Raw genomic sequence first — 14,586 nt, forward strand, 5'->3', positions numbered from 1 at the left:
TTTTTTTTTTTTTTTTCTTTTTTTTTTTTTAATTCCATGTTTCGTATGTACAAGCAGAAACATTAAAGTCCTGGAGAAAAGGTTTTGTTTTGTATATGGTAGGTAGCTTGATGTTCTTGTTTCTTTATTCCTCTGTATGATTTCTTTTCATGTTTTAACACTTCCATTCATGTGTTGGTACTTGGGAAGACAAGGTTCATAAGGCATTGGATCGGGAGAAAAAACAGAGTCATCACCTGAAGAACACGAACTCCTCGTGTCAGGGTAACTAGGTGAATACTGTTCAAGAGGTCCACTGAGGTCCAGATACTCCTACGACAAAAGAAATAAATTGCATTTTTAGACAGTAAGTAAAACTGACAATAACACGTTACCACTGCTTTGACTTGGCTTGATTATATATAGTGGGTAAAAGAACAGTTTAAAAATGACATGCATTTCTGCAACGCAATTGCATTCAAAACTGCCTGTCGCTTAAATGTCTCATAAAACAAGGAGCTTGAATAGAGAAAGAAAAGCCAAACCAATAACACGGTACTTTTCTGAAGTCCAACATCACCAGCATTAGCCGCGTCAGTGGAAATAAACATGCCAACCACATCAAAAGAGGACTTTTCACTCGCAATGATAAAAATGAAATTTCATCCTAAATAGAACCATTTTTCTTTAGCACATGGTAATGATTTGGAGAGGGAAAGATACTTCCAACTTTATATTCCTTTGGTCAGTTTGAATATCTGTTTTATATTCTGTGATATTAAATCTGTGTTTAAACATGCAGTGGCATATGTGCAAAAAAGAGCTGAAAGGAAAACAAAATTAAATTCACTAGATTTACGTTTTTTACACTACATATTCGTGTGTGTGTGTGTGTGTGTGTGTGTGTCCCAGAGTAGCCATGACCAAAGCAGTCATTAAAAAAGGAAATAATATCTGCTGAATCCAAGTTTTGGGTTAAGGCTCTTTTGCTAGAAACAACAGTTTTGGCAGGAGAATAAAGTTATTCTTCCCCTTGAAATGTTCCTTCTCTTTCAACTTCTAAAGGCAGCTGCATTCATTTAAATGCAATCTCTTCATTTGCTAAACCACAAGTTATGATCGTACTGACGAGACAAGTCTTCCACCTCAGTCAGTATTTTACGCTGCTATGCTTAGGCTTGGGGTAATTTAGCTCTTCAGTTAACATTTTTTTTAAGTCAGAATCGCAATCCTTACCACATTACAGTTAAAAAAATGGTCACCATTTTAAAAGAGGGGAGGGGAGTTTAAGTTTTAAAATGCCGAAAAATACAGTAGGCAGCAAGAGAAGGCAGTTTAGATCTGCGATCACTGCTTATCTTGCTGCCTGGGCTTTTTAAAAGTTCCATGAGGACAATCTTGACCCTTATTTATTTATTAGCAAACCAGTCCTATGTGACCAGAAATGATCAACCACTTTCTAGACAGACAGAAGTATTTCAGTATTTGAAGAAACAGGGCTTTCTTATGGGGTATCGGGCGTAGCTCAAAAGGCTTGATACAATTCAATTATGAATTCAGTATTGAAGGTGGTGGGATCCCTATCCTCTCTCCAGCCTCCTTATCCAATGTCAAGGGCCAGAGTCACATAAAGGCACATAAGAAGTTTCCAGTGTCAGGATGGTTCCTGGTGTTGATATAAAGACACAGCCATGAGGCTGACTCTTGGTGACTTCTGCTCATGTGGATTGGGGAAACATTGCACGCTACTCTGGGAAACACGGGGAATGGGGGTCCTTTGGGAGGAAAAAAATCTCAGCTAAATAAAAAAAACAACTCCCAGCCCCAAACAAAAGACCGATAAAAAAACCCAACAGTTGATGATTCAGCATGGAGAGAAGCAAAACATTACCATTTAAGCAGAAATAATTGCTTGCACAAATGCAAAAGAAGATATTATTGGCTGTCCTAGCAATTTTTTTAGTTGTTGGGCAAACCAGGCTGACCCTGTATCAACAGCGTCATTTTGCGAGGAAAGGGAAAATGCCATTGTAGAGTGGATAAGCAGAAGCATTGTCAGACTGATGCCTGAAGGACCTGCGCTTCAGAAAAACTGTCCTGATTACACAAAACCAGAGGTCTCCAAAAGCACAAGCTATGGATGAAAGTGGGACACACTGGAGTTCTCAGGAGACACCGAGTAATAACATGACAAGTGTTCAGGAACATAAAATGTGCTGCAAAGACAAGTGAAATAATTTGCCTTCTTTATCCAGGGTAAATAGGACAAAAGCAGTATCTTATGTTGAGAGATTAGAGATTAGGAAAATTTTTCAAGAAGTAAGGCTAATGAAACAAAGCAATAGACTGTCAAGGGGTGATGCGGAAATACAGCAGTGGAGATCTTTAAGGACAAGTTACATAAACATCTGTCAGGAATGACAAATCTATAGTGGATACTGCCGTAGGATGATCAGATGGACTGGATGTGTTCCTGAGCTTTTTCCAGCCATTTTTCCTATGATTCTAGTCTGAAGTAATTTACATAACCCTAAAGGCCTTTTCAGGTTACCTTTGAGATCATTCCAGGTCCATGAGCAGTACACAATTGGGAAGGCAAGATGGTTAAACACACACAAAAAAGAAAGCGATATTCTTTCCCAAGCTCAGAATTGCAGCCCAGAACCTCCCTCTTGAATTTTCAAATGCATATCCAGTCCAAGCCACCCAGCACTCCACAGTGGCAGCCAGCCCAACTCCAACCGATCTTGTGAAATCAAATATAAATTAGGCAGGAAAAGATGCAGTCAGTACTGGATGAGGGGAAAATGCTAACGGTATGCAGAGCTGTGTTACCAACTCCATAGGGAGCACATATTCCTGCCTCATTTCTGAGCCATCCCTGAAGGTGCCGCTTCTTAAGAGTAAACCTTACAAAACAGAATCCAGATAAATTTATAGCTGCTACTGAAGCCAAAATCTTTTTTTTTCAACCGGATCTACTGGGAAAATGATGATCATAAAAAATGGCATCTCTTTACTCAAGTTCTCCTGCCATCTCTACTGCATTACAGCCTTTCCTAATGATGCCTAATAATCAATTTTTTATTACTCCAACCATTCTTAAAAATTGGAAAGTAATGTTGAGGACCAATATAAAGCAATCCAAATCTTTTTGTATTACCTACCCACCCCCCAAGAAAGTGCTATATTCATGGCAAATCTAAAATAATTATTTTGAAATGGTCAAAAAAGTTCTTGCAACTTTCCTCTGTAAGGGTTTTGTTCTTTTTTTCCCCTCCCATCATATATATAATTTCTCAGAAATGATAGGATTTTGTAAAATATTTTTGGAACACCAAGCATTTTCTCTCAAAAGAAGTCTTCACTGAAAGAATCAACATTTCCATCACTTGTGATCTTCCTCAAAGGTGCACGTGATTTAGTTATAAGAGAACCGATTCCTGTGTGAATACCCTAATCAGTGTGTTCCTTGCTAAAACTAATAATATCTCAGACTTCGGAAAAAATGCTCTTCAAATAAAACCTTTTTGCATTCATATATCCCAATCTGAAGCTGTGTTAGGCAGGACCTTTGGATAATTGGATGGCTGTTCGCACATTCCCCGTGGGTCCTCGTTGTCTCCACAGAGTGCTATTTCAGTGAACCTAATTCACTCTCAGACATATAATCTGAAAGCTACCATTGACGATTTCTCCTCTTCTGACCTAGATATCATGCCTGGGAATCAAACTGAGTTGATAAATGAAACCCTACATCTCTCCTTCACATGAAAGTCATGTTGAAACATTGCCTCCCAACCTGCCACATATAGTCCCTTGATACTGCTATGCTGAAAACATCAAAAGACACAATGAGAAATAAACAAAAACACTTTAAAGATGTGTTTCTGTTTGGTCACATGAATCAAGGCATAGTGGCAAGAAACTGAGGATTTCATAGGATACATAGTTTAGCTGCATGTAACCTCAGAGGACAATGACAAACAGAACAAGAAAAGAACTTGAGCAGGATTTCATAAATGAACAAATTCCATCTGTCTCCTGAACCATTTGTCCTGATCAGCAGCTTATAGAGGGAAACAATTTACCTACCTCATTAGTTGTGAGAGTGAGAATCCGATCCAAGTCTTCTACCAACTGTTTAAAAGTTGGTCTCTGTGAAGGCACAGCATGCCAGCAATCTCTCATCATCATATAGCTGTAAGAATTACACATTTTCTTGGCTTAATTAAAGTCACACGTCCTTCTCATAAACCTTTTCATACACAGAGAATATTCTTCATCACAAGTAAAGCAGCAAGCACCCACAGCTCTACAAGGACCACTGACTTTCCCAAAATTGCACAATACTCTCACTTCCCTCAAAGGTGCATTTCTACTCCTGTATCTTTCTTGCCCAGTGTCTAAATTACCTTTTTATGGACCCAATTCTGTGGCCTTCTGTCCCAGGAATTTCAGTGGTATAAAATCACACATGCTTAAATATTCTTGCATGTTAGGTATTGAGGTCTTGTGAAGTGGAGAAATTAAAATGGGGAAAAAAATTAAACATAGTTAATGGCTATACTGAAATATCAGGAAGGGAAAACACTCTCCTCTCCTCACCAGGAGATAATGCTGTGTTAATGTAGAAGCTCCCAGATGTATTTTGTTGTGTATAAAACCAGCCTGATGTGCCATATATATGATTAGTGGTACATGTGCCACCTAGGAATTTTCTTGTTAATGAGATTAAAATAAAAAACATAAAGATGTAAAAACACTGAGAAAGACTGGCTTGTAGATGATCTCTTCTTTTTTCAATAGGATCATGGGAGGGTGTGTAAAGAAGTATCCTCTGTCAAATATTCCCTGAAGGCCTTTTCATACCTTTTTTTAGGTATCTATACACATGCATATATTCACAAGCAATTCTAAAAATGTTTGATTCTGTCAGGGGTAGCATTAACCATGTGAGTTCAGTACAGTTTATGCCCTTCCATCCTCATACAGCAAGTAAGGGTCCTTACAGTTCATTGGTGCAGTTGGCAGGTTTATCCATTCGATGCCCTTCTTTAAGCAGCTTAAAAAGTTCCTCCACTGGGATTCCTGGGTAGGGTGATCCTCCTAATGTGAAGATCTCCCACATTAACACACCAAATGACCAACTACAAATGAAAGAGAACACGGCATTAGATCTGCCTTACTACTGAAAACAGATGTCTGTGGCAGACACAAGGACTGCCAATCCCTCTCAGGAGAGGCTTAAACCAGCATCTGCCCAACTCTGCCCTGAGGGGGACACCAACCTGTGAAGTGCATCAGGTGCATGGGCAGCAATAGGGACTGACCTGAGCACATTCTCAAACACATTCTCTTCGCCCTTGTCTGCATCATTCTGCTCTTCTATTTCTTATAATTAATTTTTGTTAGAAATGAAGTAGGATCATTTTAAACCGGTTTTCCTGCCTGCTTGCCACCTCCTCCAGAGCCTGCCTCATCACGCCTTGCTGGCAACCTAGGGCTCTTTGGCAGGTGGCTTTGTGCAACAGCACACAGCCTGCACCAGCTCCCAGGTGTCTCTGAAGCTGTCCTAGCTTTACAGCAGAGTATTTTAGTAAACTGTTTGCACAAACTTACAATACTATTACCTTTAGCTGTCTTCAAAGCCACCATGGGACCAAAAGCCTCCAGGTTTCAGCACTGAAATCCTTGTGCCCCCTGGCTGCTGAGGAGCTCAAGACTTTCACGCCCAAAACAGGGAATTAGTCGACTTCACATTCACTTAAATATTTTGCCAAGACGTTATTTTAAAACAAAAGTTTGACCCACCCTTTGCCTATGTATACATTTTCCTTCATAAATAACATAAAGATTGCAGGAAAAGCCTGCAAATGCTTTTCTTAAGGAGACCGCAGCTCAGGGAGTGCATTCAGGTTAAAGAAAGAGGAGATGCCTCTTACTTTCTCCACCCTGCCCTTTTACTTCTTGACTCTTCACTAACAGCTTCTCTTGCAGAAATAAAAAACATAAGATCTTCATCTGCATTGCATAAAAAACACACATCTACTTCAAGCACAACGCACACGAGTACTGTAGATGGACCTAGGAAACTGTAATAGGAAGCAGAATAAATCCTGAGTGGTTGCATCACCCAGCAGCTCTGTGCACACATTAAAAGATTTTGAAGTGTCAGAGTCCAATGATTTCCTACTACATGTGAAGTACTGCTGGGAAGCAACAACACTTCCAAAAAACCAGAGAAAACTTTTCCAGTATATCCAGTCTATGTTTTATTATACCTAATCTTAGCACAAATTTTTATAAGAAGTTTTCAGGAACTTTCTTTTCTGTCTTTCTTTTCTCTCTCTCTTTTTTTTTTTAAACCTGAAGGAAGTCCAGAGTATGTCAAAAGCCAAGCAAATTAGATAGACTCTTTGTAGCTGCACATCCGTAAATAAGTTCAAGGGGGGAAACTTCCGCACTGACAGGAGGTGGTTAGCATTTTCCACCTTTCATGTGCTTTGAAGCTGGGCAGATTAGTAACAGAGCACTGGTTAGCAGTCTACCATAAAATCCTCACTTTCTAAGGGCAAGTCCTCTTCCATCTATTAATATGTGAAACAGAATGAAAACACTTAAAGGTAAAGGACAACAAGGAAATACATTTAAAATATCCCAAACTTGAACAAAGACAAACCAAAATAACCCTCCTTCCCACCCCCAAAACTCTATTCAGATAAGGCCACTTACACATCACTTTGATGCGTGTAAACTCTGTCAAACAGAGCTTCTGGAGCCATCCACTTTACTGGAAGCCGTCCCTGTAAGTTTTGAGGGGAAGGGAAGAAAAATTAAAATGCTAGCAATTTACGGGATGATTATTACAGTTTTTAAAAAAGATTAATCAGTTCTCAGAGAACAGTCTGCTAATGCAAACCAGCACATAAGTAATTGTTAAAATTTTCAGGGGAAAAAATAGTAACATGGGCTAAAGCAGTGAGACCATTAGGACAAATGGATATAAACATTGAAGATAAAATTAAAAGCATTGAGGGTTCCCAGAAAGTTCCCAGACTGCTTGCTAGAAGAACGATAGGGTAAGAAGATCAAAATTAAAAAGATCATTCCACTATGGCTCTTTAAAGACAAAAAAACCCAAATCAATAATCATCTGAAAAATAGGCCTACTTGCCAAAATTAAGTTGATCCCTAAACCCAAGAATTCTGTTTTCCTGTTCTACCTTTTGCAGTGACCCAAAGCTCACAGTCACAAGTGCCTGTTGCTTTGCACACAGTCTGCTCTGCTCAGGGCCCAGGCATTGCACTGAATGCGATATGAAGAAGGCTCAGTTCCCTCCAGTACTGACATACCCATACCTGGTTGCTCTGTCTTTTGGAAGTAGGCAGACATTACCATTAAAATGCCGTTAATCACGTAGTGCTTTATTTTCATAGATGAGCCACTTAACATGATTGTTAATAATAATTAATATTTATACAAAATGTTAAAGTCTGTGGAACTGAATGAGTTCTGCAAAGTTCCCATCAAAACCCAAGTGATCCCCCTGAGAAGGAGGGGTAACCTGTTCAAAGTAGGCATCAATAACTACACCTGAAACGTTTTATCTTCTTGATTTGGTACAGGTTAAACAGCAAAACAGTGACAGAGTGGGGAGTAAAAATCAATTTTCTCACCCTCTAGCCCCACTTTGATACTGCCACCATAAGTTGTACCTAACAAGCAAAGTACAGACAAAAGGCATAAAGCTGTATGTGGCATTACTGCACATAAACAGGATTTTTATTACAGTTACTGCTAGCACTGTTCACACAGTGTTTTCAAGATCCTAGGCTCGGTACAAAATGAGCTGGAATCAACAGAAATATTCCCACTTACTTCAAGTGATTGGAGTCAGGGACACACAAAAACCAATTCTTGTAATTTAGCATTTCTAATAAAGCATACATTATACAGCCTCTTTGGTTATCTTTTTAACTGTCACTGTAAGAGGGGACAGAAATGCTATGGCCTTGATCCCTGTTTTCTGTTTGTGATGAAAAGTGAGGCTACTGTACAAGAAGCCCATAAGTTTATAACCATAGTTTTGAAGTGAATCATTGAAAGAAACTTTTTTCCAGAGATAAGAAAACCATCCACTTACATTAGTAGTCTTTTTATAATAATCTATATTGTTGATGTCTCTGGCTAAACCAAAGTCTGCTATTTTCATGACGTTATTTTCAGTTACCAAAACATTTCTCGCAGCCAAGTCGCGGTGGATACACTGGGGGGGGAAAAAAAAAAGGCCCACTAAAACTGCTGTAAAAGTGAAATTATTTCTACACCATAACTAAGTCTCCATTACAGATTTGAACCTAAATCACAAGGTGGGAAAGCCATCCATTTACTACAAGCCTATGAAATATGATTGTCTTAATTACTGCAATCCATCCCCTCAGCTGGTGTTTCCAAGATGAACAGCAGCCCTAAGAAGCCTCTTGGAAAAGCCTGGTTTATTTAAAGACTTATGTTTTGCTAAGGCTGAAAGCTTGAGTGGTGACCCAAACTGTGCCACGCTGATCATGATTCATCCTCCATTACATGTGCCCAGGTACAGGTATTGCAGCACTTTCATTACAAATACTGTCAATGGGCAGTTTATTAAGTTGCTTCTCTTAAATTGTATCACTTCACCAGAGCTAAAAACCTGACAGTCTGGATCAGTGCAACCATTTTTAATAGAAAAGATCTTAATATAAGATATATCCACAGTATGTAATTTTAACAAAACAAAAAAACCGCCAAACACCAAACCAACACAATCTGGGCTGAGCTGTTTGCTTTTTAAACAGCTTTGATACTGAAACCAAAACTGTTATCTCCTCAGAGATTCTTCCTTCATGTCAGCATTATCCTGAAAACTTGCAACGGATTCTTGACACTGAAAGGACGTTGGGACAGCTCTGGATATTATTCCTGTGTTTAAGCAGCCTTATTAGGGTTGGTGGCAGCAAGGCCATGGTAAGAAACATTGGATTTTCTATGCCCCCCAGGATACTCTACTTATTTTCAAGTTAAATATCTATTTCAGCATGTGCATAGACATGCTGGTCTGTACCACTACAAAAAAACTGTACAACAGCCAATTTCTTTCTTGCATTATAATTTGCCCCAGCAATTTTCTGAGATCTCTCATCCTGCATGGGTAAAATGAGCCTACAAAGCTTCTGCTCCTCACTGGGTTAGTCATGGGGAACTGCCAGGAAAAACCTGCTCCAGCAATGCTTTAATGTGTGCAGGACCAGACAACAGTACATGCTTTCAGCGTCAAATCAGTCTTCTAATTCAGCATCAGCAATCCTACAGTAGCAGAAACAACACAGGCCAGCCTTCCTACTTCCCTGTCCCTATTCTCAAACCCTACAAGGAACCTAGTTCTCCATCCTAGTTCTCTTCTTCCCTGTCCTCTGTTCTCAAACCCTACAAGTTCCTACTAGGAGCTCAATTCAGCTGCCCAAATAGAAGTACACATTGTCATCTGAGATGCCCTGTGCTATCCAAGGTATCCTGATGAGACTACCAGGGACAACGGAGGATCTACAGCAGAGGATCTACAGCAGACCCATGCCTTTCCTGAGTGGCAGGCTGGGGGTACCACAGAGCATCTCAAATGGCGTGTAACACCTCTGACTGAATATACCAAATGATTCAAACCCTGTTGTCTTCTGTCAGTATATTTCTGCTTTCTTGTACCCTACGGTTTTACAACAGAGACTCTTCCTATCTTCAAAATGGTGCCATTATCAATTTCTGTATCTGACAGGTTTCACAGCCAACCCTCTGGCCCTAATGATTTGCTGTCCCTTTGCAATGATCTAGGCCAGTCCCTGTATCTGGAGCTCCCCTGCCGTTCTTGCACAGTACCGAAATGATGGAGAGGAGATGTCAACAGAATTTTAAAAAGCACCCATCCCACTTAAGAACAACATCATATTTCCAATGTACAACTGCTTGTAAGGCAAAAAGTAGGCACCCAAAATTCTTTTTTACACATTTCTTTTCTTTGGTTTTTTTTGGTCTCAGCAAACCATTTATTGGATTGAAATAACAAGAACACTGGCCTTCTCACCGTTCCTGCATGAAGGAAATACCGTAAGAAGACCAGCTCTCTTATTATTCCAGCTCAGTAAATGGATCCCTAAGGGGAAAATCACTAGTGAAATACAAACAGAAGTGGCGGGATAGCTGAAGAACCAGAATGCGCAGTTTTTCTATGTGCTGCCTTTGTTTTCCCTCTGCTTTGTGCAATGCCTCACATTCTGTCAAGTTCAGCGCAGCACTGATCAAGTGTTTTTGTAAAGCAACTGTATCAAGGATGAAATCGTTCTGCCATGTGCATCTGCGCGAGCGCACACCTTTTTGGCAGTGTCCTACAACAGCACTTCAGAGCTTCTCAGGTGGACACTTGTTCTCAAGATTTGCCAATCAACTGATTTATTTTTCTCTTTCACAACAGCTCTATTTTCTTGAGAAATGGCTCATTGCCAGGCAAATGTTTCATTAATCTTAGAAAGAGATATCCTAAGGTGCTTTGCCTAATACAATACTCATGCTTACTTCATTAGAAGATTTTGTCTTGGTGTCATGCATGTCTCCCTGTCTACCCTACTGTGCTGAGGATTACTATTTCAAAACAAAAGGATAAAAGCAAAATTAGACCTCGATTCCCCCTCCTGCTAACCTCTACCAGTGCAGAAAAGCAATAAAAAAACCCCCTATGACTCTACACAACAGGAATGGAGGTTTACACTCAGCTCTAGTCTTTTGTTAGTAGCTCCATACTTGGGAGTGGACACGATTGGAAATCGGTACAAATCCTGCTAACCACTCCACACCTTGCAGGAAGTGCTTATCATCAATATCTGGTGTTCTGGTTTAGCCACTGGGTACAAACACCACCCGGGGTATTCATGACTGCTTGTCCACCAAGCCACAATATGTTTACAGAGTTAGTTATACAGGGCTATTTAAGGTTTCATAACATAATTTAATCAAATTACTGGTTAAAAAAAATTGATTAAATTTGAAGAAATAAGTGCCTAGGGACACGGCAGGATAAATAAATTCTTTCAGCAAGCTTGTCTTCCTGACAAACACTGTTTTTAAGTAAAGCGCCAAATTTAAGTGACTAATTCACTCCATTTATTTTTGCCTCTTCCGCTCACAGCTTTCGCCCTGGCATCTTGTGGTCTTCTCAACTCTGCCTGTTATCATTCTGTAAATCTTTTCACTAACCAATTTATTTTACATTACTACATGAGCTGTTTGGTCGATTTGACTGGAAACAGAAGGCAAATGGTGCCTGCTGTTTCATGGATGGAGTAAAGTGACTTGTGTAATCAAGTGACCACCTGAGCTTATGAATTCAAAGTGCAGATATGTACACAATATTTACTTTAAACAATCCATTCTGGGCCTCATTTTAGCAATGTCATTAAACAGAGATTAAAAACTTTAAGCGTATGAATTTTCCCACCGATTTCCAAGAGTTTGGATTATGCAACTTGTTTGAGAAAGGTCCTTCTCCCAGCAAATTCCTGAACACAAACAAGATGAGAGCAAAACTAAACCAAAAGAAGTGCTGAACAAATATGCACCATGTGCTTTGTGCAGTATTTGTTGAGTTCTACCTACTTTTTGCGAAGCCAGGTACTCCATGCCTCTTGCCAACTGATATGTGCATGACACTAAGTCCTTGAATGTCATCTGCTCTTCTGGTACCCTGTTAATATCAAACGAATATTCCATCCCTGGGGGGCGACGTGCTCGCAGGTATTCACGCAGGTTTCCTTTGGAAGCATATTCTACTATCACATACAATGGACCTTTAGATAAACAGAACCGTGTGAAAACTAGGATAAGGTTCAAGGGTAAAATGGAAGCTTTTAGTGTTCTATAATACATGAACAAAATTAATAAATGTTTAACTGTGAAATCACTAAGCACAACTTGAAAGAAAGGGAGGTCTGGACCTGGCGAAGTGACTGGCCCAAAGCTCCACAGCAGAATAGTGGCAGAGCTACAATTAGTGGCTGAAAGTACCTAAACCCTGAGCTGGTGCCTATTCCTTCCAGATCACGCCACGTACTGAAAAGCAAGCATTTTCTGTCAAAAAATGCCGTGAGATCTCAAACAAAGGGGAAGCGCTTCTTAAGATGTTTTAAACGTCCAGAGTTTTATGGCATTCTGCATCACTTTACATGACATAATTAGCTTTCAATAAAAACACTGTGGTCTTTAGAGAGTAAAAGTGCTCAATTCAAACTCATGGGATACAAGCTCCCCTAAAGCAGGACTAACAATTCAGAAAAACAGGCATGGGTAAAGCCCCTGTAAAATGTCATTTTTTTCCCCTACAGCAAGGGATTAGAGAGTTTTTGTATGACATAGTACCCTTTCTCATATTAAAGCTGCAAACATAATGAGAGACAGAAGTTAAAATATTGCCGCTAAGCTAGGGAAATATCTAAAAATCCCATCACGGCATGACTGCTTCCTTAAAAACTCTTGAAAAATTATGATTAATGAGACTTTCACAGACCTGTTGGGAAGTCCTGGTTTACTTTCTTTTCTCTACTCACCATCCTGGGTACAGGCTCCAAGGAGATTGATGATATTTTTATGCTTCCCAATCATCTTCATCATCTCCATCTCTGACACCAGGTCAGACAGATCTTTTTCTGTAGCATCATCTGTACAAGACACAGGTTCAGTTCATATTTTCTAGTGTGCCAGCCTGAAGTTCACTAAGGCTCACCAGTTGGTGTAAAACACGTGTGCTTTAAAATGCAGAATAGGGGATTTGTTTTCCAGTGTATTATACAAAGTCATATGTTATGTCCTAACAAAAAATAGTCTCAACCTTTTTGATAGACTGACCACCTCTTTGATGTTGTACATTAAGAGGCAACACAGTAATATGCATGAAAATGCTGTCCTTAGCTGTCAAACCTCAAATAACTATGCCTTTCCTGCAAACTAACTTGACAATTAAATTCAAAATAAATAGGCATCAACCACCTGGACCAAATGGGCTAGGAGCTACACGTGGACAGTCTCTGACATGAACTAAACTAAAAGCAGAGAGACCCACATGATGCTAATACATCCCCTGGCTCCTAAATACTCACTGCTCAAGACAAACAGGCTGTCAAGGGCGCAGATTTACGCCCCAAACTGCTGAAGGCTGAGGTCAGCTATGTGCTCTTTGACACCCCCCCCCCCAAGATGACAGAGTTCAGATGCCACAAAAGAAACTTTTCATGAATGAGAACTACTGTATCACCCATTCTGATCCCTAATCATCCAATTTTCTTACCTTTCAACATCTTCACTGCCACAGTCACTGCTTCTTTTGGCCTGTCTTTGTCAATCCCCACTGCTTCGGCCATGACAACTTGCCCAAAGCAACCTTCTCCCAAGGGTTTACCCAGTGTCAGCCTAGACGTGTAAACAGGAGATTAACACACAGCATCTGGTGAAGGGATGCAGCCAGTAGAATTCCAGGGCTAAATATAAAAAACTTTCAACAACTTGCTGTAGCACGAAGCATTTATCACATGGAACTAATGAGACTCTGGGTACGCATCGGTTTTCATGCACGCTGCAGTATGTTTTCTTAGGGATGATATAGCGAGTATCTCACACGGGCAGATCAGTTGCTGAACCCAGCTTTTATGCTCTCTCTCTCTCCTTGTAATAGGAGGCTGTACTCAATGGCTTGTGGTGAGGCACAGCACGGAGGGGCAGAGCTTTCAAAAACCGTCAGACCACGGCTGAAATTCAGGAGCAGCCAGCAACACACCAGCTTTTCCTGTCCTTGTAACACGGCCAGTTGTCGTCTTTTTCACATTGACTGCAAGGAGATGAAAGAAAAGTTTCTTTGTGTGTGTTGCCATGTGGTCACTCTCAGGCAGCTGATGATTTGTGCGGTAAAGGGTGGTATTAAGAGAAGGGGGATGTTTTAAATATTATTAACTCCTGCAATATAATGGCACAGTGCAAACAGAAAGGAAAATCAAACGTGCTCTCAGGCAGCTTAATTTTAGCTCAAAATTCATATCCTTGCTTTCTGTTTGGGGATGCAGGCTGTGAGTATTTGCCTAATGATCTCTTGTGCTGAAGGGATTAGACAGGACAAAGACAGCAAGTCAGTGGACACCACATTTGGCCGCAGCTGAGGGTAATTATCATACCCATTCCTCTTACTTGTGGCTGATGAGGTGGCCAGACACCCTTCTTGTAGGAGAGAGGAGGGAGGACGAAGGCGAGAGAAGGGGAAGGGAAAAGAGGCCGGTGACAAGCGTGGGGCGAAGACTCAGGAGGGGTTACTGCTGCAAGAGCCTGGGTAAAGGTGCCTGTGGTGCTCATGTGTCTTGAAAGGCAATGCCAGGAGCTGCCACAGCCTCGGCCGCCGCCTCCGGCTCCGCTCTTCTGCTGCTGGTCCCGGTGTGGCTTATGCTGAGGCGACGCTCTCCCTGCCTGGCTGCACGAGTGGCGGCACAAAGGCAGCACCTCCGCAGGAAAAAGCACTTGGCAGATCTGAGCATCCCCTCCCAGCC

At 40.7% G+C, this 14,586-nt stretch overlaps 1 protein-coding gene across 3 annotated transcripts in view; it reads right to left on the bottom strand.

Annotated features, from left to right (window-relative positions):
• Positions 1 to 147: 147 nt before the first annotated feature.
• Positions 148 to 14,586, bottom strand: part of FGFR2 (fibroblast growth factor receptor 2) — an 80,229-nt gene continuing 65,790 nt past the window's right edge. For all 3 annotated transcript variants that reach the window (XM_035891552.1, XM_035891551.1, XM_035891550.1), the window contains 8 exons: positions 13,344 to 13,465; positions 12,607 to 12,717; positions 11,660 to 11,850; positions 8,127 to 8,249; positions 6,715 to 6,785; positions 4,992 to 5,129; positions 4,075 to 4,180; positions 148 to 312 (listed from right to left, as the gene is read on the bottom strand). In XM_035891552.1, the coding sequence (XP_035747445.1) occupies positions 148 to 312; positions 4,075 to 4,180; positions 4,992 to 5,129; positions 6,715 to 6,785; positions 8,127 to 8,249; positions 11,660 to 11,850; positions 12,607 to 12,717; positions 13,344 to 13,465 (1,027 nt within the window). The remainder of the gene's footprint in view (positions 313 to 4,074; positions 4,181 to 4,991; positions 5,130 to 6,714; positions 6,786 to 8,126; positions 8,250 to 11,659; positions 11,851 to 12,606; positions 12,718 to 13,343; positions 13,466 to 14,586) is intronic.

Source organism: Egretta garzetta, unplaced genomic scaffold, assembly GCF_000687185.1.
Source record: "Egretta garzetta isolate BGI_Z169 unplaced genomic scaffold, ASM68718v1 scaffold393, whole genome shotgun sequence".
NCBI lineage: Eukaryota > Metazoa > Chordata > Aves > Pelecaniformes > Ardeidae > Egretta > Egretta garzetta.